The sequence below is a fragment of the Nuphar pumila genome, chromosome 1 (assembly GCF_984573655.1).
Source record: "Nuphar pumila chromosome 1, dmNupPumi1.hap1.1, whole genome shotgun sequence".
NCBI lineage: Eukaryota > Viridiplantae > Streptophyta > Magnoliopsida > Nymphaeales > Nymphaeaceae > Nuphar > Nuphar pumila.
This window is the reverse complement of record NC_143249.1, coordinates 41,848,954-41,876,069: the sequence shown is the minus strand read 5'-3', so window position 1 is coordinate 41,876,069 and position 27,116 is coordinate 41,848,954. Positions and strand designations below refer to the sequence as shown.

The following is a 27,116-nucleotide window of genomic DNA, read 5'->3' as shown; positions in this document are numbered from 1 at the left end:
TGATAATTTGAAGTTTGTTTCGTTCATTCTCCCATGTAAGTTGCATAACAAACGAGGTCTTAGGGTTTTGAAATCTACAAAATACCATGTTGGGAAGTTGGAGAAGGGCAACAATAATGGACTAGAAATCTACAAAATACCAAGTTGGGGAAGTTAGGAAGTTGGAATTTGAAGTTTTTTTGCTCCCCCCCCCCCTCTTCTTATCTCGCTTCTTATATCGCTTTCTAGGTCGCTTCCGAGACAATTCTTGATTCGCTTCTAAGTCATCCTACGCTTTCTGCTTCCTAAATTTTTGGAAGTGCCTTGCTTCTAGCTTTTGCTTTCGAATCGCTTCCCGCTCCTGCTTTCCCGACTGACAACTCTGGTTTAGGCAATACACTCTAATAAACTCACAAGAATAAGACTTCTTTGAGCTTGCTAGAGGGATAGATTTTTTTTTTGAAAAAAAAATATGATATTAATCATATATATATATATAAGGAGCATCGTTACAGCAACAGGCGATGAGGTATCACCTGCTGATAGCAAAAGGAGGGAAGTAAGAGCAGATACAGAAACAGATACACATACAGGTATAAGCCTGTGGATCCAGCTTTAGCAAAAGCAAGACATCTGCGGACAGTTGAATGTGCGGTTGCTAGGGAGATAGATACTTGCCCATTTTGCACTTCATAGCAGGGATTCTCATGACAGAAGACATTATAAACACAAGGATTAGCTAATCTCAAAACAAAAGATAAGCTTTATCCGCAGAATCATGTATAAGAACAATGGGAGTAGCAGTCCCTAGCAAATTCTGATGGCTGCTTCATGAATGCACCACTTCTCATTGGTTCACGTCGTGATAGATGCTAGTATTTTTTCCCTTTCTATCAACTGGTTACGACCTCATTTTCTAGTAGTTCATGTGACTTGCTTGGATTATAGCTTGATTGAGAGATTTCAGACTTTTCTGCACCCATCTCAGTTTAGCAAAGTTCTCAACCCTAGCATGACGTGGGAAATAGAGTGGTCCTTTTTACAGATGGAAGATTAAATGCAGCTAGTTAGGCTGGTCCCTGCACTATAAAATGAAAACTGTGTTATAAATGGCTTAAATTAAACACATTTACCAAAAAGAAAGATTTCATGTTCTAATCCACTACTTTTAGATTCATATCGATGATCTTATCTGCTTGATGTGTTTGGTTTTTTTTGGAATCTTTTGACATGTGACTTGGGATTTCATCTTACCACCTACTAGTTCGGTTTTTATTATTCTGGTAAGATAGTGCAAGAACCATTATCATTCCAAAACAAGGCAATTATAGAATTTACCACAACACTGCACAAACCGCTTAATAATAATAAGTGAATATGGCAGTAATTATTTGAATCAAACATGATGCCTTGTTATAGTCTATATCACTTGGATAATTTTCATAACAAAGCTAAAAATTCATGCAGTAATTTTGGAAAATGGAGGAAGAAACCTCTCCTAAGTATTCCCAATGGAATTAACATAATATGTAAATGTGTTGCACAGGTATGGAATGGGAATAATATGCGCAGTATCAAGGTTATTCTCCGGCTTATATAAATTTGCAACATATATGTATATGAATGATTGATCCTGATATTTTAATACACTCTTCGAGTCACTGTGAAATAATGGTCCCATTTCATAAACTAACCCTATGTAATATTCCATTGCATAACAGCAACATCACCAATCAATAGTTGCATATATTCCTATTGAGATTACTTCATGGTAAGAATTGATGCAAATGGAGTCTTGAAAAAAAAACAAGTGGAAGTTTTAATCAAGAGAATATTTTGTGCAGATAATAGAAACCTGAACATGATCTAAAATTCGTGAGATTGTTGCTATACTAAAATTGAAATGCTTACTAATATTCTGTTTAATATTATTCAATAAAGCATGGGTAGTGCACGCGATATGATGACAAAATTTGTTGTGATGACATGATGATGACTTAACATGGCGACTCGACCTTTTCTCATAGGTGTCAATACATGCCATGTGAACGAAATTGCACCACATGTTTGCTTTTCCTCCTTGAGATTGTATCGTAGATATCAAGCATTCTAACCTTTTTCAACTTCTACTTTGCAATTTATAAAACGCTGAACCTTGAGTTGCTTTAGTGTTTCTATTTCTTTTTTGTTTTTTCTCTCTCTTTGCAATCTGCAAAAGACTGAAATACAGTGGGCAGAAGGAAGAACAGAAAGAGTGGCCTTGCATTATCTGTTCGCCTCAACTATGCATGTAAGCAAAATTTAATCCTATCAAATCACCTTAGATAGTGCTTTTTTTGTCAATATTTTAATACTCAGATGTGTATGTTCGTTAAATTGTTGTTGAATTTCTTATTTGGCACTTTATCACATGTTACCATTGTAGTGTTAATCACAGTTTGAGCATATAAACAATTTCTTAAAAAAAAACATATAAACAACATTGCAATATCTTCTTTTCGTTTTAACAATTTCTAAGTTGCCATTAACCTTGCATAGTTCTATCTATTTTTAACTTTAATTTGATCTCAAGTAGAGCTGATTCCTTAATGGAATACTTTATAAAACCTAGTCTAGAATTGGTGGAAATCTATGAATGAATTCTTATATCAGAAATCTCACTTTATTTGCTTTGAGATCTTCTAAAACTTTTAAGATCTCAAGTTTTACACATGCACACAAGCATTCATAGCATAATTGATATTGAGTTATTTTCATAGTTTTGATAGTTTAAGATATAACTGAAAATCTTCCTGCTCACTAATTCAATGTCATTTCCGTCCATGCAAATTCTAATTGATTGAATCTATTTGTGATCAGATATTCATGGGCTGTCAGATGGATAGATAGATAGAGGAAAAAACTATCTGATGATCCTGTTCAAGAGAATAAAATATCAAAAAACTCTTAAAGGAAATAGCATGACAAAATGTTCTAAGATTTTTTTTCAAGAAGAAAACATTCTCTCATCTTGAATGGTTGTTATCACAAACATCATGAAGGTAATAAGATGATAAAGAATTTAGAAAAGAAAGATACACCACCAAAGCAGGAAGGTTGCGTTGAAGATGGAAAGAACACTAGAGGATCCTACAGCTTGAAGGCATGGTCAGCACTAAAGGATCCAAGAATTGTACGGGTTTCACGTTCCTTTGGGGGAAAGGATAGACACAGTAAAGTGAGGACTATAAGAGGGTTGAGAGATAGGCGTGTAAGACTTTCTGTCTCAACTGCTATACAATTGTATGACCTTCAAGATAGCCTTGGCCTCAATCAGCCTAGCAAAGTTGTTGATTGGTTGCTCAAAGTTGCTCACCATGAAATTGATAAACTTCCTCCACTTCCAATTCCACAAGAAAATGACGTTAACTTCTCTCAGCAGCCATTGATAGTCTCAAGAGCAAACACTTTGCTGCCTTTAGTCCCCTCGGACACCAATTCAAATGCATATGGTGGTGTTCAGTCTTTGAGTTTTCTGCCAACCAAGAATGATGCCAAACAAGGTGCAGTTACAATTGGAGCAGATGAGAAGAGCCTCACCAAACTTCAATTTGGTACTCAAGATGTGGTTTTGAGGGCTAATCAGTTTGGTGCTGCAAAAGAAATGAACAATGAGAAAACCAACTTGGTTGAAAGGTATGAACGCATCAACCAATATAATCCCCAAGTTCATAACCCACAAACCATAGCTCATGACCCTTTCCATCTTTCCCACCAGTCTTCCTACTCTAGCTCACTCATGAATGCACTATCAAACAATCCTTACATTCAAAGGGATTCAAATCCTTTTTTATCACATTTAGGTGCCCAAGTGCATTCAGTTCAATCTGCAGAATCTAACAGTTGCAAAAGCGATTCTATGACCTCCTCATTGTCATTATTATCTGGATCACATCCCTTTCTCTACCAACCTATAGCAGGCCCATCAACCATCCCCCCATATGTGACAACTCCTTTGGAATTTGAATTGAGACAATTCAGTCACCCCCAAATGTTCAGCATGAGTTCCCAAAGCATGAAACCAAACTCTCTGTCTTCATCCTTTGGCACCCTTTGTCAATCTCTGAGGCCACTTCAAGATAACTTAGCTGCCAACCTCCACCATTACCAACATAATAGTTCTCATACGCCAAATACATTAGAGAAAGGCAAGAGTGTTCCACCTTGACTGGTTGCAGGCTTCCTCCCAAACGATTCCAAAGATACTCCTACAGCAACCTCCTCTGCTATGTTGGGATAGATGTCAGAAATAAAACCCAAAGTGCTTTCTAAGTTATCTATAGAATACCACTATATATGTTTACAGAAACATAGGTATGGAGATTATGAATCATTTGCATTATGTTTGTCTATGGAGAGTGCGTTATAAAGCAAGTCATAAATCTTTTGGGTGATGTGATATGATATAACGTTCTTTCTCATTAAATGTACTGTTGAAACAGAACTACCATTGCTTAAGGATCATTTATTACCTTCCTTATGAAGAAGGTCGATGTGGTTTCCTCACGAGAATTAAATCTCAATGATTCTATACATTTTAACTTGTTGGGATCAGGTGCAATCGCATTGCACAACTGCAGTGCGCCGCTGCACCTGATCACCATCCATCTGCTGTTGGGCTCCACTCTGACAGGTTGCACAACAGGAAATGGAGGGTGATCAGGTGCAGCGGCACATTGCTTTTGTGCAATGTGATTCCACCTGATCCTGCCTCCATTTTAACTAACAGCTGGGAGTACCTTCATTGCCATATATGTAAACCAAAAGACTCTCTCTCTCTAGCCCACTTAACCACTGGACATGCTTTCGTTGTTGGTTCAATCGTTCTTTTCCCTCATTTTTCCAAAGCTTAGATTTGATCTGAAATTTGGCAAATGGTAGAACAACCATTGTAGCATATGCGTCCATTGATAATGATAACTTGATAAAAGCACATGAATTGATAGGCCAAGTTTGTGGCTGTTTTAGATGTTGCTTCTACCTAAAACTTGGCAGAATGATATGTCTCAAGTAACTCTTTTAAGCATATACAAGCTTTAATAGCATTTGAAACTTTCCAGAAGATGAATGTGTAGAACTACTATATATATATATATATATATATATATATATATATATATATATATATATATATATATATATATAGAGAGAGAGAGAGAGAGAGAGAGAGAGAGAGAGAGAGAGAGATGTTGCTTCCACCTAAAGCTTGACTGAATGATATGTCTCAAGTAACCCTTTTAAGCGTATACAAGCTTGAATAGCATTTAAAACTTTCCAGAAGATGAATTTATAGGACCCTCTCTCTCTCTCTCTCTCTCTCTCTCTCTCTCTCTATCTATATATATATATATATATATATATTATCTATTTATATGGCTAAACTGTGCAAGCACACACATGCATGTACAAATAAAACAATTTCATGTATTCTTGAGTGCGTAATGCTTGGGAGACACTAGTGTTTTCTGGTGCCATGCAACTAATCTAATGACAAAAGGATACGAGTCAAAAGATTGTTTCATCAAAATAGGTTTAAAGCCAACCTATTTGTTCATAGCAAGGCACCTGGATGAGTGAGCATATCTCTCTCTCTCTCTCTCTCTCTCTCTCTCTCTCTCTCTCTCTCTCTCTCTCTATATATATATATATATATATATATATATATATATATATATATATATAGTGATAGGTAGGAAAGCAATCCATAGGTGCGCGTGTGTGGAATGTTGCTTACGCTCATCGTTTTTTGCGCAAAGAAAACACTGAAAAGCATCATTTTTTTATGCAAAAAGCCTTTAGCGTGGTTAAAACGGCTCCTAAAAAAGTTTTGATAATACTGAACGCATCTCCTGGGGATGTTAGCGACGGTTCCGACCATCGATGCTTCAGAACTGCCACTAAAGCCCAAAAAATGGGCAAAATACATTTTCAGTATTTTTTTTACGCATTTTCATGTGTTGGCTGTCCATCATGCGCGATGATGGACGACCAGCATTGTTCCACCATAGCTGCACACCTACGGGTTGCTCAGCTACCAATTTCTGTATATATTAGTAATGATAGGCAGGGAGCACCTATTCCACCTAATAAAAGCTTCAAATTTTGAAAAAAAAATTGAGTTTTTTCGGTTGATTGGACCCTATAGATATGATCTATAATCATTATTTAGTAGAAAACAAGTTTTGGATAATGTGATTATGAAATACATGTAGGTTTTTTAATTTATGTTTTTATAGTTGTTGAAAAACTCAGACACGACTCTATAACTTTCATGTTTTAAGTCATAATCGAAAACCATTGTAGGGTTTTCATTTTTGAGTTCCAAAATTGAAATAAAAACATGCTCTGCAGATTGGAACAACCGAATACTGAGTAGTTTCAAAGAACGTTTCAACCTAGAAAATAAAGGATTCCGAAAAAATACAAAAACAATAAAAAAAATAGACAAAAATACATTTCCAACGATACCTGATTTGATGGAAAACAAGGAAAGAATGCTGAGATACAGCCCCAACAAAGTTTATGCAAACTTGAGGAAGTCTCCATAAAATATATGCGGACTTAAGAAAGTTTGCATAAAATATGAAAGATTTCTTCAAAATTGCATAAAATGTATAGGAAGTTCAAATAAAATATATGCAAACTTCCTCAAGTCTACATAAAATATATACAGACTTGAGGAAGTCTGCATATATTTTATGCAGACTTGATGAAGTTTGCATAAATTATGTGCGGACTTCCTCAATTCCACATAAAATATGTGCAGACTTAAGGAATTATACATAAAATATATGTGAACTTCTTCAAGTCTGCATAAAATATATGCGGACTTTCTCAAGTCTGCATATATTTTATGCAGGCTTGAGGAAGTTTGCACATATTGTATGCAGACTTCTTCAAGTCCACATATATTTTATGTGGACTTCCTCAAGTCTGCATAAACATTTTTGGGATTGTATCTCAGTGCTCCTTCATTGTTTTGCAGCAAATCAGGTGTTGTTGGAAAGGTATTTTTATCCAATTTCTTTATTTTTTTGAAATTCTTCATTTTCTAGATTGAAACGTCCTCTAAAACTACTCATTATTTAATTGTTTCAATCTGCAGAGCATGTTTCTATTTCAGTTTTGGAATTCAGAAATGGGAACCCTAAAAGTGTTTTTTGTTCTAATTCAAAAATTAAAGGTTTGTGTCTCAGCTTTCCAACAACTATAAAAATATGATTTCGACATCGGATTGAAAATAAACAGATCTAGGAACATAAAATATTCTGTAAAAAATAGTCACATTAAAGAAGAAGTTTACATATACAGGAGGAAGTTTGCATGTGTGAAGGGTAAAAAGGTCTTTTAAATCTAGTTATCTACTATTTTGGACACGTAGAGAATATAAAAAATTGTAGGGTTTTTAAGAAATGCATCAAATTATGCATAGAATCGTTTTTCATTAAAAGAAACTATTTTTATTTGCAAAACATGATTCCTATCAAATAAACTATATTAAATACATCTATAAGGTCTGATTGAGAAGATGCAACCTACAACTATGATTTCTAGAATGTGGGAATTGGTGCTTTCAGAGAGAGATTATGTCTAAAGTATGGTAACTAGATCTATGTAAAACAAATAATGCACCATAATTACTGTGGTTCGATTTAACACAGGCCCTTGAATTTCTCAATCTTGCATCTTGCTAACCTTTGTTTTTTAAAGGTTCCAAGTGGCTAAACGGTTCCTAGACTTTGGGTTCTTGAGCATATTTTGGTACGAAGAGCATACCAAACCCTTAATATGGCACTTGCCAAAGCATGGATGACACCAGTGTTGGATTCATAAACAGTCTTTTTAAATTATAAATGGGAAAATTTTGATGATATATTAGAAACTAAACAGTACCACCATGGGTCGCCTTGAGATCACAGAAGCAACTAAGTGTCATGCCTATGTGACACTAGTCAATCGCATGACAACATTGCTTGGGGCTCACAGCTAGTGAGTGCAGGCTCCACATGAAATGTTGTTGTGATTGGTTGTGTCAAATAGCCATGGCACTTAGCCACTCTCTAGATCCCCTCTCATCTTAAGAGAGGGTTCCTTATCCTTAAAAAAAATGAGTAGCACTGCTATATCTCAACTCTTGTCCAGATATCACTTAATAAAAACTCAAATCTCTACACATTTATTGGGTAAACCATTTTGATAATGTTTTATCATGCACTCTAATAAATTTTGAGTGGATATGATCACCAATGTCAGATCTAGTCTATGTGATTTGCTCAATAGAGTTGACTTTTAATTGATTTATTAAAATAAAAAAAGTCGATCATCTCAATTTAAAATGATATGAAAATAGTCCAAATTGTATTAATATGACTGTCTAGAAAGTAGCTTCAGGGCATCTATTTGATTCAATCTATATTATTTGAATCACCACTGGAGTTGTTAAATCAAGCATTTAAGCTTCTATAAAAAAAATCTAACATTTATGGATTATATTCACTCAAATTTAGGGCAAGTACTTACATGATGAACTATGATGCATTTGGTACCACAACAAAGTATTCCCTTTATAATTATCCGATAACCAAAGAGTTCTAATTTGATTAGTTTCCGGTGGGGAAAACCTTAAGCACATAAGAGAGAGAGAGAGAGAGAGAGAGAGAGAGAGAGCACATATAGGCACAAAAATCTTCTCTTTTCTTGCTATGGAATGGTTGAAAGCCATGTTGTGGATCCCTTTTGGATTTTGAAAACAACAAAAGAACACAAGGTTTTCAAACACAATATTTTTTTAGAAAATAGATTCAAAATCGGACCCGAACTTAGGATGAATGAGGGGGTACTTCTTCAAAGTCGTGCACCTTTACTCCCCCATTGAAAAGGGATCAACCAAACTACGAACCTCAAATATTCATTTTTGGGGTGGCAGCATTGCGAAAGAACGTACCTCATGCGCAATCCTAAAAAAAGATGAGTTTGGTGATAGAAACCACCAAAACTCAAAAAAATATAAGAACAACAAAGATATGCAAATGTTAGGGCTGTCAAAACTTAGAAAAACACATAAAATAAATAAAATAAAGATTAAAAATAATCAAATCTCACCTCAAGCTTAGGTAGCTCTTTCTACGTTGATGAGCGTGAGAGCACATGTGACACTTTAGCTTGGTGCGAACTTCGAAATAGATGTGTGATATGAGATTTGATTCCTAGGACTAGACTAGGCTCAATGGGGATTGAACTAGGGTAGGTTTTGTAGAGATTATAACAGAGTAAGAGCGCTAGGAAAGACAATGATCATATCTGAAATAGGGGTGGCTCTCTTGTGATTTTTTTGGTGGATCCATATACACTTCTTGTATATTCAGGTTCCTATTGGATGGATTTGAAATAAAGAGTTCAGATTTGTCTAAGATATTGTCTTGAATAAAGGTTTTATTTTTATAAATGAGATTCAAAAAAAATGATATTTATATTTAATTATGGAAGGCTGGTGTGCATGGATGGGGATAAGATGAGCTTTCTGAAAATAGTCAAAATCTAGTGATGACAAATGATATTAATAATAAATTTTCTATTAAAGACAAACTAATGTATCCTTATCCCATCTAATAATGACAAATTATGGGGGGTAGCCAGGTCTTGACGATAATCGAATGTGTCATCAAGGGATACTGACATCACAACCCAAAAAAAGATTGCTAATGATGATAATTCAAAAGAGTTAACTATAATTTTAAATATGATAACGACAATTCCAGATATGATGATGACAATTTGAGGTATGATAACAATAATTCATGGTATGATAGCGACAATTAAATGTGTTGTTATCACCTAAAAACTTGTTATAGTCATAATTTTTTATCTTGGTATCGATTTGACCTGATTTTTGGTGTGTTGGAAAGTTGAAAACCTTCTTTTTAATTTTTATTTTGATTAAAAAACTTAAAAAAGTTGTTTAAAGGTAAAAAAATAGATTAAAGTTAGCCTTAGTGATAAAATTTTAGGATTTTGATATGAAAAATATCTTGGTCAAAAATAGGGTGTTTATACATGCCTATCCCAAATTTCTTTTCTTGACAGTTTGGACATGGGTTGGCCTAGGTTGCCGGTAGAGTCAAGATTAGATTTTTTTATTATGATAATAAAGATAATATGTGGTGATGAGGAAGAATGTAATGGTGAGGAGGAATGATGTAGCGAAGAATACCTATGGTTTTTTTTAAAAGATAATAACAAGATAGAAGAGAATGCCTCTGATTGTTGAGGATGATATTCATTAAAAATTTTGTTGATTACAGTGTGTGCCACTATGTGTTGTGTTCCTTGGTTATCTAATCAATCATTGGCGTAGGTTGATGATCCATGTGGATCTAGGAGTAATCCTAATAATCAGATCATCCTTTAGGTCCATAAAGAGAGTGAACCGAGACATGCAACTTCAACAGACCATAACTTTGTCATCCGGTATCAAAATTTGATGATTTTTGAGCCACCAAAACTCATTTGCCATCGTTTTTTGGCTCATAAAAGCTTTTTAGTGGGTCAAAAGGGAGAGTCAAAATTTTGCATACTATATATAGTAAAACTTAACCAGAACTTATCTCCTTTTTAGAGAAGAGATTGAAGATTATTCAAAAAGCGAAATTAAGATAGTCAACGAGCTCTACACAGATATGGACTCATGTAATTTGAATATGTAACTCACCTAATTAGATAAAAACTCTCTTTTATATAATAGCAAGATTTTGCTCTAATTAAGAAAGGAAAATATAACCTAATTAGAAAGAAAACATGGTACTCACTGGTATAAATAGAATTTTTATGTATAAAAAATATATATATAGTGAGACTTTTTGAGCTTAATGAAAGCAAAAAGGGACTCGTTTGCTACTTTTAATATTTTACAACCTTCTTGTGAATCCACTTTTAATTTTTCTAATTTTTTTAGTGATCCAATTCGAGGGCATTGAAAGTAGAGATTTTTTTCTCTCCTAGTTTCAGATCAGCTAAACTCATAACAAGATGGTCCATGTTGTAGACTATGAAAGCTCTAATAAGTTGGATGAATTCTTGAACACATCTTGAGACATTGACATGCAGGCTCCCTCTCATAGTCAATCCATGTGGATTATACACTTATCTTTTCAAACTAGATCTTGATGGCCAAGTTAAGTTTATTGGCAAGCTTGTTGAAAGTGTAGTGTGTTTAGATCAAAGGGTTTAGAGAAGGGCTCAAGACATTTAGCTATATATATTGGGTTAAGGAATTTAAGTTGAAGGATTATAGACACTCCAGCTTTGACCAAAATACCTTTTGTTAAAATCCCCTCTATCGGAGTCAAGAAGTTTCAAGCCTTCTTAAACTTTATGTACATTTGTTTACCAAGAAATTGACATTTTCAAGTTTTACACTTAAAAGACAAATTAAAATAGAGATCATAAGATTTCCAAGAAGCCAAAAATCACTTCAAATGGACTCTCAAATTAAAAGTTATGGACAAAACAATTTTTTATGTTAGAACAAGTTTGATCCATATCCAGATCCGACCTGAATGGTCGCCTAAACTTGATATGGATCTAATTTTCTTTTGGATCATAGATCCAATTATTATTTGAATCATGGACCTAATCCAGATTCAATTATCATTTAAATCTAGAATCAATCACTTAGGGTCTAAAATTCATAAGAAAATCTATAAATAGGATCATTTTTTCTCTTTTTTATTATCTAGCATCTAGAGTCTGGAGCCTATCTGTGAGAGTGCTCTTGTTAGAGATCATGCTAGCGAGTCTTTTTAGAGTCCTAATTCTGTGAAAGCTCTGTCGGATTCATTCTGCTTGCCAAAGTCGTTAAAAGGGCTATCTAATCTTATGGTAAGCTGTTTTATCCATTTATTTCTATTTATTTTATTTATTGAGGTATGTTTATCTCTAATTATTGTATTCTTCTTGTTTTCTTGTGTTTTTGAGTGTTGGCAGTGCTTTGCTTCATCAACTTCGTTTTTCATTTTATGAGATTGGATTGAGGTATGTTAAATTGCATGCCAAGAACCATAAGACAAAAAGTTGTACTCCTGAATCGATTAATCTGGATTGAAAGCTTGCATTCTTAAAGAACAAAACTCTTATCTTTCAGAAGTTTTATATTCAGATCTATTATCAAATATCCAATTTAAAATTTATTTCAGAAACAAAGATCTACAAAGGACATCCAGAGCTCGATTCCCAACATGCACATCGCTGGTTGCAAAGTAAAAGTCAATAGAAAACTATACCTTGCTCAAAGAAATCATATCAGATCATCCTTCCAGTTCTTTCTGGTGGGTCAGTCGAAGCGCTTTACACTGTAATAGGATATTTAAACTAAACTGATGATTTTCTCTGTGGGATGCAACAGATGGAATTGCAAAAACAAGTGAAATTGGATGCTCTTTCATCTGTTGGTGGAAAAATAATGATAGGGGTTGAAGAACCACTCCAACTCCCCATTCTTATTTCTCTATAGATAAAAGGTAAATGGCAAGTTAGATTTGTGAAATGAACTGAAGAGCAAGCTTGTCTATTCATGAGATTGAGCTCAAACCAAAATTGGTTGGTTCATGGTTGATCTGAACCCAGATCCATGTCCTAATTTTAAGCAATACATTCAAATCCAAATTTGGATATGAATAAGATCCAACTAAGTTCAATTGAATCTGGACCTGAATTCTATATGGTAATACTAGACTGATGAATAGGCCATCTCATAGTACTATGAAAAACTACATGCATAGTCAGATTTTACGTAGATTCAAACATAAATCCTTCAAAAGTTGTGATCTAAATCAAACCCAAAATACCAAATCTGATGAATATGATTATGATCTTATTGCAAATTAGGGCCTTATATATTTTAAGATTTGTGTCTAAAGGTAGTAGATGTGAATCATGGTCTGACCATTTGCTCTCTACTAGCTCATTATAAGCTTAAACCAAGAGTGATGCAATTGAACAGAAATATCTTTAGAGAAGACTTAGACGAAAGTTTGGACTATACATGAACTAATATGCCTCTGCACTTTTTTGGGGGGAGGGTGTGGGAGGGGTGGTAGGGGTTGAAAAAGAATTGTGCAAAGATCACATTGCTTCAACATCCAAAGGAACCATCACAATATGCTGTTTTGATTAAATAGTGGGGTTTCCTTTACTGGTATAGGTATTTAGTTGGTTGTTATGATGTTTAGGGAAGTCCGGGTAGAGGCTCATTCCCATTCACTCTTACCCACCATGTAGTCGCTCACTCTCATTGCAGGAGTAGCTCGAGCAGTCTGCTAATAGCTCATGAGTTTGGAACATGGACCTCCATGCACAGCTTGCAAAGCCAATCCTTTTTATGTGGTAAAGAATCCTTTTTGCCATTTTTATTGCTTGCATTGTTCAATTGGCCACAGGTTATTCACCTTGTAGACCTAATATGGTTGCATCTTACAAGCATGTATATTTTCGGTTTCAAGGGCCACATCTATGCTAAATTAAACCAAGTAGCCCTTGCTCAGCCTTGGCTCGTGCATAGAACTTGACAAGCTTGTACAATAAGTTCATCAAGCTATAGAACTCAATTTTACAAGCTTACTTGGCAACCAACTCGAGTTATGATCACATGAGCATCACCCCTTGTGCAAGCCAAAGCGTGGCGACTCCCTGGGGGCAAAGGGTAAGCCCACAGAGTTTTACGCTGTCAAGATAGTGATCACAAGTACAGCAAGCAGAGCCAATGTGGCTAGGTCTTTGATCTTGAGGGTGATTTCTCTATGTAAATATCCAAAAAAAAACAACTCAAGATATAAGCAGCTTGGTTCATTTATCAGCCCTTGACCCTACTGCCATAACTCAACAACAACAACAACTACGCCTTCATCCCAAAACAATTGAGGTCGGCGATATGAACCAAAAAGGAAAATCATTCTAGGTCTTCCACATGAATCCTTCTCCTCCAATCATTTCTATCCAATGTCATGTCCTCGGTGAGGTTCACAGCATTCATATCCTTTCCTATCATCTCCATCCAAGTCTTCCTAGGCCTACTCTGACCTCTTTTAATTAATATATTTTCCCATTTTTCCATCCTTCTAACTGGAGCATCATTAGGCCTTCGCCAAATATGTCCAAACCACCGTAAACGATTCTCTCTCATCTTATTTTCAATGGGTGCAACGCCTACCTTCTTACGTATCTCTTCATTCTGAATCTTATCTTTTATTGTATTTTCACACATCCATCTAAGCATACGCATCTCAGCTACACTCATTTTTTTAATATGATGTCTCTTGGCAGCCCAACATTCCATACCATATAGTAAAGCGGGCCTAATAGTCATCCTATAAAACTAAAGCTAATAAATGGTATCTAAATATTTACTTGTGCATAAAAATATAAAACCCAACTTAGATTGAATGGGCCTAGTCAAATGAGACCATGTGAACCTGTGATGTGTTGTGTGCAGCGTCAAGTAGTGAATGGAAAATTCACACTAATGAAGGCTTAAATTTTAATACAATGATGAAGATTACTACTAAAATAAGAATTAACAAAAAATCTTTAAAAAAAATTTAACAATGTTGAACTCTCAAACAACTCTTACATAACTCGCAAGGCTCTCAAAACACTTGTAGAACTCAATTCTCAATTCAATTGCTCTCAAACTCTAACGTGCACAAAAGCTTGATGGCCTTGTATATGTCACTTGGTGACTATTTATACAGGATTTTTTACCAACCATAGTCACTCCTTGTTTAACACATGTTTATCAACCTTCTATAATTAAACATTGTGTCTACATGTGTAGACACCTCTCCCCCTCTCTTATCTTTGTCTCTTTTTCTCTCTCTTTCACACTAGCCCAACTTGCTTTGATATCCTATCTATTGGGTTCAGGCCCCACTATTTAGGTAAAATGTTCACATTGAAAGTGACAATGATGAAGAAAGGTGTTTCTCTCAAGTACATTAGTATAATTAAAGATATGTATGAAGAAGTAGTAACCAATGTCCGCACTTATGGAGGGGTGACAACCAATTTTCCTATAATGGTTGGGTTACATCAAGGATCTGCTTTAAGCCCTTTCCTATTTGCTATAGTGATGGATGAGCTTACGAGATCAATTCAAGAAAATGTGACGTGGTGTATGTTGTTTGCTGATGATATTGTTTTGATTGATGAGTCTAGAGTTGGGGTTAATGCTAAGTTAGAATTATGGAGACAGACATTGGAAGCAAGAGGTTTTAAGTTGAGTAAGAGTAAGACAGAATACATGGAATGTCGGTGTAGTAAGCAACGAAGTAGTGATGGGAGTGTAGTGAAGCTTGGTGAGCAAGAAATATCGGGGGATGATTGTTTCAAATATTTGGGATCTATCATTCAAAAGTATGGAGAAATTGATGAAGATGTAAATCATAAGATAAAGGTTGGGTGGATGAAATGGAAGAGTGCAACTGGAGTGTTATGCGATCGTAGAATGCCACTGCGGTTGAAGGAAAAGTTTTATAGGACGACTATTAGGCATGCTTTACTATATGGTACGGAATGTTGGGCTGCCAAGAGACATCATATTCAAAAAGTGAGTGTAGCTGAGATGCGTAAGTTGAGATGGATGTGTGGAAATACAATAAAATATAAAATTTGAAACGAGGAGATACGTAAAAAGATAGACGTTGCACCCATTGAAAATAAGATGAGAGAGAATCGTTTACGGCAAAGGCCTAATGATGCTCCAGTTAGAAGGATGGAGAAATGGGAAAATATATTAGTCAAAAGAGGTCGGGGTAGGCCTAGGAAGACATGGATGGAGGTGATAGGAAAGGATATGAATGCTTTAAACCTCACCGAGGACATGGCATTGGATAGAAATGATTGGAGGAGAAGGATTCATGTGGAAGACACAGAATGATTTTCTTTTTTGATTCATATCGTCGACCCCAATTGTTTTGGGATGAAGGTGTAGTTGTTGTTGTTGTTGTTGTTCACATTGAAAGTGAGAGCCATATCAACAATCTCCACCTTGGCCTGAATTTTTTTCGATTACAAACATTAAGAAAATTCAAACACCACTTGAATTTTCCTTAGATACTGGCTTAATCAACATGTCAGTTGTTGTTGTTGCAAGTTTCTCTATGAGAAGCATAATATCTCTAATGAAGTGATATTTTGCCTCAATATACTTGGTTCATGAATGATATATTGAACTTTGACTATCACAATACGATATGATGCTCTCTTGTTTTTCAACAATTTCACAAAAAAACCTTTTCATCCAGAGTACTTCTTTTGCAGCTTCACACATTTCTATGTATTCAACTTTAGTAATCAACAATGCAACCATAGATTGAAGTGTAGATTTTCAGTTGATTACTCCATTTTTAAGTGTGAACACATAACCAATTGTTGACTTGCTTTTATCTAAATCTCTAGCAAAATAGGAATCAAATATATCCGATTAAGTTTGCTAAAGAATTTTCGTCATCATTGTCTTTAAATAGTATTCTATCATTTTTTATACCTTTTAGGTATCAAAAAATCCACTTGATAGCTAACCAATGTTCTTTTCCTTGATTGGCCATGTATCTAGCCGAGTACATATAAATGCATACATCAAACTCCCTACTGCATTTGCATAAGAGACTTTTTCATCTCCACCATTTTAGCTTCTATTTTAGGGCACACTTCTAGTGATAATTTAAAATGTAATGCTAAAGGAGTATTTACAAGATCAGCATTACTCATGTGAAATTTGGTGAGAATCTTTTTTATGTAGTTGTATTGAGTTGGACACAACTTTCTTGATTTTCTATCTCACTTGATTTCCATTCTAAAAAATTCCTTGGCAGCACCTCATCTCAAACTCCTTGCTCAGTTTCTCCTTTAGTTGATCATTATCTAACATGATTTTGGCTGCAATTAGCATGTCATCAATATACAAAACAAGATAGATTTTCTCACATTTTTTATACTTTTCTAGTTATGCAACAATCGTGCCGGCTTCAATGATACTCATTCTAGATCATAAATAAGTCAAATTTTAGGTACTATTGTCGTGGAGTTTGCTTTAAGCCATAGAGAGACTTCTTTAGTTTGCATGATGTTCTTCATTGAGGTCTCCATGAATAAATGTTGCCTTTACATCTATCTATTTTTAGCTCTAAATTTTGATGTGCCATAATTGCCAAGATAAGATGGCATGAATTGATGTGTTTGTCAATAGGAGAGAACTCATCATAGTCGATACCTTTTCTTGATAAAATCCTTTTGCTACAAGTCCTGCCTTGTATTTAACTTCATCAACGTCAGAAATTTCTTTCTTCCTATACACCCATTTGCATCTAATTCCCTTCTTTCGTCTGAGTAGTGAGAAAAGATCCCATGTTTGATTCTTTTTCAGGGACTCCATCTCTTCATTCATAGTAAGCTCCAATTTGTGACTATGTTTATCAGCCTTAGCTTCTTGCAATGATCTAGGGTTGTCATTCTTAGTCACAAAAGCAAAATCAACCATGTCATCAAATTTCTCTTGTGCACTTCTAATTCATTGAGATCGCCTCAATGTTACAGGAGCTTGCAAGTTGGATCTGGTCTGTCAAAATTTGTGATTGATTTTTTTTTCAACAACTCCACCTACTTCAAAGTCATCATCAATGTCGCTAATAGAATTTTGGGGTTCATTAGGCAGTTTATATTCTACTTTTGAAGTAGCCTTATTATCAACAGTCTTCTTTGGAAAATGGACGTATCATTTTCATCAAATACATCTTGATCAATTCTTAACTTTTGATCATTGATATCCCATAATTTATAACTTTTAACACCCTCATCATATCCAAGGATGATGCATTTTCTTGACAATGAGTCAAGCTTTGACCTTTGATTTCCTAGAATCAAAGAATATGCAGTGTATCCAAAAAAATTGAGGTTGGAATAGTTTGAAGGTTTACTTGTCTAAGTTTTTTTAGGTGTCTTACCATTCAATGGTACAAGCAGAGACAGATTCACCAAGTAGCAAACATTGTTTACTATTTTCTCACAAAATTCATTGCCAAGTCCTACATGATTTAGCATGCATTGTGCCTTTTCTAACAATGCTCTTTTCATTCGCTCCATAACAACATTTTAATGCTCCCATATATGCTTTTGCATGTTAAGGTAGTAAAAACGTGTTGAGAATAAAGAGGAGCAACAACATTTCTCTCTCTCTCTCTAAAATGTGCAGCGACAGGCTCAACTTATGCCATAGTAGGTCCGGAACCAGATTCGACTAAAAAAAATACTAATACCAGGTCTGGATCTAGGTTTGACTGGATTTATCACAAGAAAAACCATACTCGAGTCTAATAAGGATTAGATAAACCAGAACCTGTTCATATATACCTAGTAATTAAAACAATATTTTTTTATGTTTTTTGCATTGAAAAATTGCACAGATCTTAATTGAAACTCAGGTCAAACCAAGGTCTGGTATGAAATCTCATAAAATTCGGTTCTATGGTGAATCTGACCCAAATAGTTAATGGAAGCCCTTTCTTTTCTTTAACGAACCGTGATCCTACAACAGGTGCTGAACGACCAGACGTTCGCCATCATGGTGCTGATGGCCCTCTTCACCACCTTCATCACCACCCCGCTGGTGACGGCCTTCTACAAGCCGGCCCAGAAGTCTTCGCCGTACAAGCACCGGACGATCCAGAGAAGGAGCCCGGAGAGCCAGCTGTGCATCCTCGCCTGCCTGCACAGCATCCGGAACGTGCCCACCATCGTCAACCTGATCGAGGCGTCGAGGGGCACTCGCACCCGGCGGCCCGTCTGCGTCTACGCCATGCACCTGCTCGAGCTGTCGGAGCGGCCCACTGCCATCCTCTTGTGCCACAAGGCTCGCAACAACGGCCTCCCCTTCTGGAACAAGGTCCGCCCCGACTGCGACCAGATCGTCGTCGCCTTCGAGGCCTACCAGCAGCTCGGCAGCGTCTCCGTTCGCCCCATGACCGCCATCTCCGACCTCGCCGACATGCACGAGGACATCTGCACCAGCGCCGAGTAGAAGCGCGCCGCGCGCCATCATCATCATCCCCTACCACAAGCACCAGCGCTTCGACGGCGCGCTCGAGCCCGCCGCCGGCAGCTTCCACTCCGTCAACGTCAAGGTGCTCGAGAACGCGCCCTGCTCCGTCGCCATCCTCGTCGACCGCGGCCTAGGCGGCGCCACCCACATCTCCGCCAGCAACGTCGCCCACTCCGTCACCGTCCTCTTCTTCGGCGGCCCCGACGACCGGGAGGCCCTCGCCTACGGCAGCCGGATGGCCGAGCACCCCGGCATTAGGCTCACCATCGTCCTGTTCCTGCTGCCCGAGCCCGTCACCAGGCTCACCATCGTCCGGTTCCTGCTGCCCGAGCCCGTCATCGCCCGCCAGGGCACCGTCAGGATCGTCATCGACGGTGACGAGCATTCGTCGGACGAGGACTTCCTGGTGGAGTTCAAGGGGAAGCTCCTCTCCCCTGAGTCGAAGTCGGACTACGTGGAGAAGGAGGTCGCTAGCAGGTCCGACATTGTGGCTGTGATCAAGGAGGACAGCCGGTGCAACCTCATCCTGGTTGGCAGGTCGGCCCGGTGCGAGGCTTTGACGGAGAGGGGCGACTCGCCGGAGCTGGGGCCGGTGGGATCGCTGCTGGCATCGTCGGAGTTCCCTATGACGGCCTCTGTCTTGGTGGTGCAACAGTACAACCGGATAGCCAGCATCATGTCGCCGTCTGCCGACGATCCGAACTTTTCTCATTCTCTCCTTTCATCACTCATTATTCCTATTATTCATATACTTTTCCTAGAAAGAGAAAAGAAAACGCTTTTGTTGTAACCACGCGGTTGGAAAGAAAAAAGAAGAGAAGCACCCCAACACTACCCACATCTACCCCCGACTCCGAATCGTAGGCCTTGGGCGTCTCCATCTGATCAAAGCAGGTTATATGTTCCCCCCCCCAACAGGGCCGGTACTGAGATCTCATGTTTGGGGGTTCCAAATAGCGCCACGTATAAGATCCAGACCGGCATGGATCCCGATGACTGTCCGCATCATACTGCATCGTAATTTGGTGCTGCAACAAAGACTTAAGTACCCTTTACCGCCATTCGCTTCATCTTCCTCGAACGGACATAAATGCCCTCCTTCTAGAAAACTGAATCGTCGGTTCGTGAAAAGGACAAAACTGCCTCCATCGTTATCGCGCCAAAACGTTCCGCAGAGTTTGCGTATGTAGCAAGCGTTATGTTGTAGGATTCAAATAGTTCAAAACAATTCATTCTCGCTCTAAGCACTCTACCGAAGATTCTTTGCTTTCATCTGGAGTCGTCGGAGCATCATTTCCCTTTGTTCCAGAGCATCTGTTTCCGTCTTACGCGCAACCGCAACATAATAACCACCTTCTGTTGCGTATTAGTTGTTACCACTGCTTACTCTACAGTTGGAATATCCAAATTCCCATCGTTTCGGTGAGTTTCGTGTAAGGTTTCTTTCTTCAATCTGAATATTGCTTCTTATACAACGATTTGTTTCTTATGAACCCAAATATTCCGACAATTTCTAATCATGATGATCGTGTATTGTGTTGTGCAGGTTAGCAATGTCTGCGCCTCATCAGATTAGAGATACCCCGTCGTTCTATAGGTTGTCTATTAGAGAAGTGATCCGCCAGTCTCATCTATCTAAGGTTTTTGAAAGATACCAAAATATACTTAAGATTGAGAACGATGAAAACATGGAAAAAGCCTTGGAATCGTATTATGCGGAGGATTATCCATCAGATATTGAGGTTGCGGATCAAAGGAAGAACTCTGAATTACGAAAGATGCAGAACAAGGATGACGAAGAGAAGGCAAAGGCAAGAAATATTGATGAGAATATAAATAGAAGGTGGAGGATTAACGCACAGGTGATGGAAAAGATGAAGAAGAATGCGGAGGAGTTTCAAAGTTATGTTAGATATTTAGTGGATGAAACTGCGGCACAATGTAAGAGGAGAGACTTGGAGCGCAGTGCAATGTTTAACAAGGCATGACTACTGAAGAAGGAGGAGGAGAGGCGAAGGCAAATGAATAAGGAGGAGGAAGAGAAGGAACAGAATATTTCTTAGTATGAGAAAGAAAAGGAAAGGCGAATGAGGGAGAAGGAGTTTAAGGAAGCTAAGAAAATGCAAAGGCAGGAGAAGGAGAATGAGGAAAAGAAGGAAAGGCAATGGAAGGAGGAGGAGGAGGAAGAAGAAAAGGAAAGAGAAAGGAAGAAGCAAGAGGAAGAATTCCATAAAAGAAGGAAACAAGAACTGGAAGAGAAAGAAAGGCGGCGGAAGGAGAAGGAGGAGGAAGAAAAGGAAAGGGAAAGGAAGAAGCAGGAGAAGGAAGTGCAGGAAAGGTTAAGGAAGAAGCAAGAGGAAGAGGCGAAAAGGCAGAGAGAAAGGAAGCAGAAGGATGAGGAGAAAAAGCAGAGAGAAAGGAAGGAGAAGGAGGAGGAGGCGAAAAAGGAGAGAGAAAGGATGCTGGAGCAGAAAAGGGAGAGAGAAAGGAAGCAGAGGAAGGAAGAGGAGAAAAGAGAGAGAGAAAGGAAGGAGAAGAAGGAGGAGGAGAATAGGGAGAGAGAAAGGAAGCAGAAGAAGGAGGAGGAGAAAAGGGAGAGAGAAAGGAAGCAGAGGAAGGAAGAGGAGAAAAGGGAAAGAGAAAGGAAGGAGAAGAAGGAGGAGTAGAATAGGGAGAGAGAAAGGAAGCAGAAGAAGGAAGAGGAGAAAAAAGAGAGAGAAAGGAAGGAGAATGAGGATGAAAAAAGGAAGGATAGAGAAATGATGGAGAAGGAGGGCGAGAAAAGGAAGGCGAGAGAAAGGCATGCGATGGTGGAGCCGGTAAAGATGGAGATTGAAAGGCAATTGGAGGCAGTGGACCCACCAGAAAGTCCCAGGTTGGATGGAGAACAGGAGAAAATAGCGACCAAGGTAAATATATTTGTTCTGTCTGTGAAGATTTAATAACATGTTTAGCGATTTTGGTATAGCGATTACTGTGTTAGGTATTAATATGTATAGCGATTACTGTGATAGTCTGTCTGCAACCAATATTATTTATAGCGGTTAGTAGAATAGTATTTATAAGTACAAATGGAACTAAATTATAATTGGTAGGAATAATATGTTATTTTGTGTTATAGGGAGTTCACAGAAGAAGTAGAGCACCAGGTGAAAAGCTCAGAGGTCGGTGTCAATGGCCTGTAGTTCTGTCGTGGTATGGTCAGCTGAGTGCATATCAGAAGAACCGATTACGAAATATGCACTTCGGTAGCCTTTTGGACCAGCAATATTTTGAAACTTGCTGGAATACCATGACCCACCTGGTAAATAAATGGAATGATAAGACGAACACATTCCAGTTTGATTCTTTTGAGATCACCATGACTCTAGAAGATGTGGCGAGGATCACTGGCCTTAAGTGTGATGGCAGTGCTGTCCTGTTACGGCATTCAAACTATAACGCAAGGGAGAAATGCACGGCCCTGTTAGGAATGTCGATGGACGAATGGAGTCAATGTATTTCTGGTGGAATAAATTCCACATCAATGAAAGTCTCATTTTTTCGTAATAAATGGGAAGGACACTCCGCTACTTGTGCATTTGAAATAGCGGACCAAGAGTTGCGCGGCTTCCTTCTATATTTTTTTGGTCTTACATTATTTTCCGATTGTTCTGGTTCGAGAATAAGTTTCATGTGGCTGCGTACCTGGCAGACTTAGACGAAGTCAACGACTATGCATGCGGTGCCGCTATGCTCGCACACTTGTACAGTCAACTCCACCGTGCGAGTAACGGTACAAAAACAGTTGGTGGATTTTGGCCATTTGTTCAGGTATTTGTTGATTACATACTTAGTAATTGTAGAACAATCTCATTGCAGGTTATGGTGTTACTAATAATATTGTTTTTGTTAGGCCTATGCGTTGGAACATATTATCCCATTGCGTCCACGTTGTGGCCCTCCGATTTATGGTTTTTCAAAGATCGGTCGCTGGGCTAGAATAAACGTCGCAGTTTATAATGCTAAGTCCATTTTAGATGGGATGCAACTAAACGAGGTAAACGTTCTAAAATTGTTTACAATCGCGTCAGCATTTACCATTGAGTATTATAAATCGTTGTAATGTTCAGCATTCTTAACTATCCATTGCTGCAGGATTGTCTTTCGTAGTACATATCGTTGTTGTCATATCATGCGTAAATAAATTTTAATATATTTGTCATTCGTTATTAAAAAGAATTACCAATGTACAGGTTTTGTGGAGACCTTATGGAGATGGGGAGGACGATGATGAAGACGTTGCGGAGGCTGATAGATTGTCTGACCGCAATTTGTGGCTATTCTGCAATTTTGAAGCCGAGTTGCAGCAAGGTAGTCGAGTTCTTTTACAATCTGGCTTGGGGCAGTCTATCCCAAATAAGCCTTTGGAAGTGAGAAGGAAGATGAATAGTGGTGGGGGCAGGAACGTGAATTGGCCCGATCGCTACAGGGACGAATTATTAAATTGGAACTCAGGTGGTTTCTCTGCCGTATCGTATGATCATGAAGGACGACAATTTGATCCCTTCTATTTCGAAAGGTATTGGGAACCAATGCGGCGAAATTTGAAGATTGAAAAAATTATGAACACATGTCTCCCAACTGCCCCTTCTCATGTTGCAGCCCAGCCTCTACAACCAAAACGTCGTCTCTCTCCGGTTACTACGACTAGTCCCTCAGTAACAAAGCGCGAGGAAGAGCGAACACTTGCTCTAAAAGAAAACATTGTCTCTGCCGCAAGGTTTGAAATTATGGAGAGGGAGAATAAGAAATTAAGGGCAGAAGTAAGCACTATGGAGATTCAATTGAACTCAGTGGTAGAGATGATGACCAGTTTTCTTAATAAAGGTCTTGCAACGAAGATGTCACGCAGGATAGACAGTGCACAAATAAAAAGTGAGAGACAAGTCTATGATATTTCATCTGATTCGTCAAGTGCCTCGGAATAAATCGTAGATTTTCATTTTTATCACGCTAGGTTTTTGTTGTAATTGTATAATGAGTTGTAGTAACGTGACATTCTTTTATTGTTTAATTCTTTATTATTACATCTTTTTGTCTGTGGATCTCGGTAATAAATAAACTTTAATCGAAAATAGATGTTTGTTCAAAAATCGTGGTATTGCATAACCTCTCTGGCATCGCTAAGATATATCATTTCTGTTTAGCAATCGTTGTATTTGTCTCCGCCTCGAAAGAATATCGCAAAAAGGATTGGTGATGTAAGCCGTGAACAATAATTTAACGAGTTCTGACGGCGTAAATGATAACAGTCAATAGCGATAAGAAAAGGGCTTGTTGTTAAAAAACCGCTGAGAAAAGTACGTTGCATGAATATATCGATGTATCCATATACGATAATCAATAGAATAATCGTGAAAGATTATTCATACCTGAAAGCTTGTTATAATGCGACCGACAAACAACGGGTTTTTAATTATTTAAAAGTGAATAATTAAATTTCTGGGATGTTTTCGAAAAAGTCCGGCATGTGAGACGACGTATTTTTAATTATTTCTATCAAAAAAAGGGCGGTTTGTGGAAAGACGTATTTTTAAATACTTCGAACGCAATCATTTAATTTGGCGGTGGCTATCGAAAAAAGGGCGGCATGCGAAAAGACGTATTTTTATTTATTTAAAACGCAATCATTTAATTAGCGGGCAGTTTTCGAAAAAGGGCGGGACGTTAAAGGACTTTACCTTTGTATTTGACTGAGGACGGTGTTTCCGTATCTGCGTTGCAAAGGTGCCATCGATATCTCCGTCCAGGCATGGCGCCGAAGAAGGAGACAATCGAAGCAGTACGACCAGCCATGGTGTCCAAGAAGAGGACTACGGGGGCAATACGACCCGACACGGTGCCAAAGACGATGGGAGCACTACGACCGGGCACGGGGGCAACGGAGAGGATGATGGGAGCAAAACGACCAGGCACGGCGGCAACGGAGAGGACGATGGGAGAAAAATGACCAGGCACGGCGGCAACGAAGAGGACGATGGGAGCAAAACGACCAGGCACGACGGCAACGGAGAGGACGATGGGAGCAAAACGGCCAGGCACGGTGCCGAAGAAGAAGACAACCACATCCACAGTACCAGCATTAGCGCTTAAGACGTATATTTTTTGAAACGCCTGAGCGGTTTAGTCAATATTTGCCTTTTCATGTCGTATTTGGACTATTGTTGTTTACTGTAGACAATAATTTCAATGTCGAATCCTGAGTACCACGCTCATGGTGTACTCAGTTCAACATCCACAGGCAAGGTTGGGCGGCAACGCCCTGACGAGTGCGTAGATGACATCGAGCAGATGCAAGATGAATTTGCAGTTGGGAACACTATCAGTAATTTTGTAAGTATTTAACCACTATCAATTTCTAGAACGTTCTGGTTTGTATTTTTGAAGTTCGTAAATTTGTGCAACCAGACAATGTGTGATTTTGTCAATTACATCCAGAGCAACCCAAAGAGCAATACAGTACGCATCATCAGCCCTTATTTCATGGTATGTCTGGTCCGTTGTTGTTTTGTTTGCTTTTATGACATACTCATGTTTCTTGGTGGTTAAATCTTACTATTTCGTGCAACAGATGTACGTCCGGCGAAAGTCATACAGCATTGGATTCATAGATGCACTACCTTGTTGGAACAGCGATGATGAGTGCCTAGACATTTCAAAATTTGGAAAGGTAAGTGAACAAACCTTTTCTCCAAGGTTTAGTCGTAACATCCCCATCACGATATGTCTGCGAAACATGAAAAATTATTTTATCGATTCGCAGATTTTACTTCCTACACTCTGGCAAAATCCCGACCATTGGGTCCTATACGAGATGAATTTTCTGGAAAAACAACTATGGTGCTACAACTGATTGGACTGTCACATTGGCGTAGAACGCGACGCTATGCATTTGATATGCTTGTGCCCATAGGTGAATCTTAGCTTTTTAAGGTGGACCGGACTGTAATATATTATCCCTTTATCACAGGCGGGATTCCTTAACGGGCTTGGTGTCGACATTGCCGAGTGGATGTTGCTTTGTGCTGACGATGCACCTTTACAAAGTAATGGGGTCGATTGTGGCATATTCGTAATGAAGCATATTGAAACAATATACAATGGAGAAGAACCTTGTTTCCACGCTGTATGAGCTTTGTATTCGATGTTATTGTTTATTCATGTTATATATTGGTTTCACATTACATGTTTTGTTGCAGGATCATATGCCGGAAATACGCTGCGAAATATGCCAACAATTAATTGAGTTTAAAAAGAACGGCAGACAAAATATGTAAAATGAAACCTATAGATTGCTCTTTCTGTACAACCTAACGAGCTCTGCCATCACCGTTCTCGCCCTCCTCCTCGATAGCAACCCAGTCGGTGCAGTCGCGCTGAGGATGGCCAGCAGGAGCTCCACTATTGTTGTATACGCATAACCTATGCTGGTAAAAGTTGTTCTTCAGTAATGAAGAATATTGTACGATGAAAGATCTTTCTAAAAATCACATTCTGTGAACTTATCAATAAGAAAGGTTTGTTCTCAGAAATCACTGTATTGTTGAACCTACGATAATGTACACTGATGTACACCTAAGGCAATTTCTTGGGACGCGTGTGAACGTACTTGTGGATTTATTTGAGATCGAAAAATTTGGTCCAATCGCATTGATTACTATTGAGAATAGCCCTCTGGCATGACATTGTTCAATTTTTGTCATTAATGCGTAGTGCAGTAATTTGCTTTTGGTTTAATGAAACTGACGTATATACTTGAAAACTGACGGCGGGTGATAGGACGTTTCATTAATATTTGAATGACACAACACACACTTCCACTTTGCTTCGCGAATAAGGAACCGACAAATCGATAATTCCTGCATATAGGCGACTTCGACGCAGTTGTCGTATCCATTTATACTTTTTTCATATGTCTGCAAGATCATAAGTAAAAGAAACGTCATTTAAAATTCAAGAAATTTTCAAA

The 27,116-nt window shown here is 38.1% G+C and overlaps 1 protein-coding gene and 1 pseudogene across 1 annotated transcript; both read left to right on the top strand.

The window, feature by feature from the left end:
• Positions 1 to 2,888: 2,888 nt before the first annotated feature.
• On the top strand, positions 2,889 to 4,409 carry LOC149848808 (uncharacterized). The gene has a single exon (XM_090012543.1). It carries the CDS (start codon positions 3,029 to 3,031, stop codon positions 4,184 to 4,186), a length of 1,158 nt encoding a protein of 385 aa, XP_089868669.1. The 5' UTR covers positions 2,889 to 3,028; the 3' UTR covers positions 4,187 to 4,409.
• Positions 4,410 to 4,510: 101 nt separating this feature from the next.
• LOC149848807 (cation/H(+) antiporter 19 pseudogene) lies at positions 4,511 to 19,895 on the top strand (annotated as a pseudogene).
• Positions 19,896 to 27,116: the final 7,221 nt, after the last annotated feature.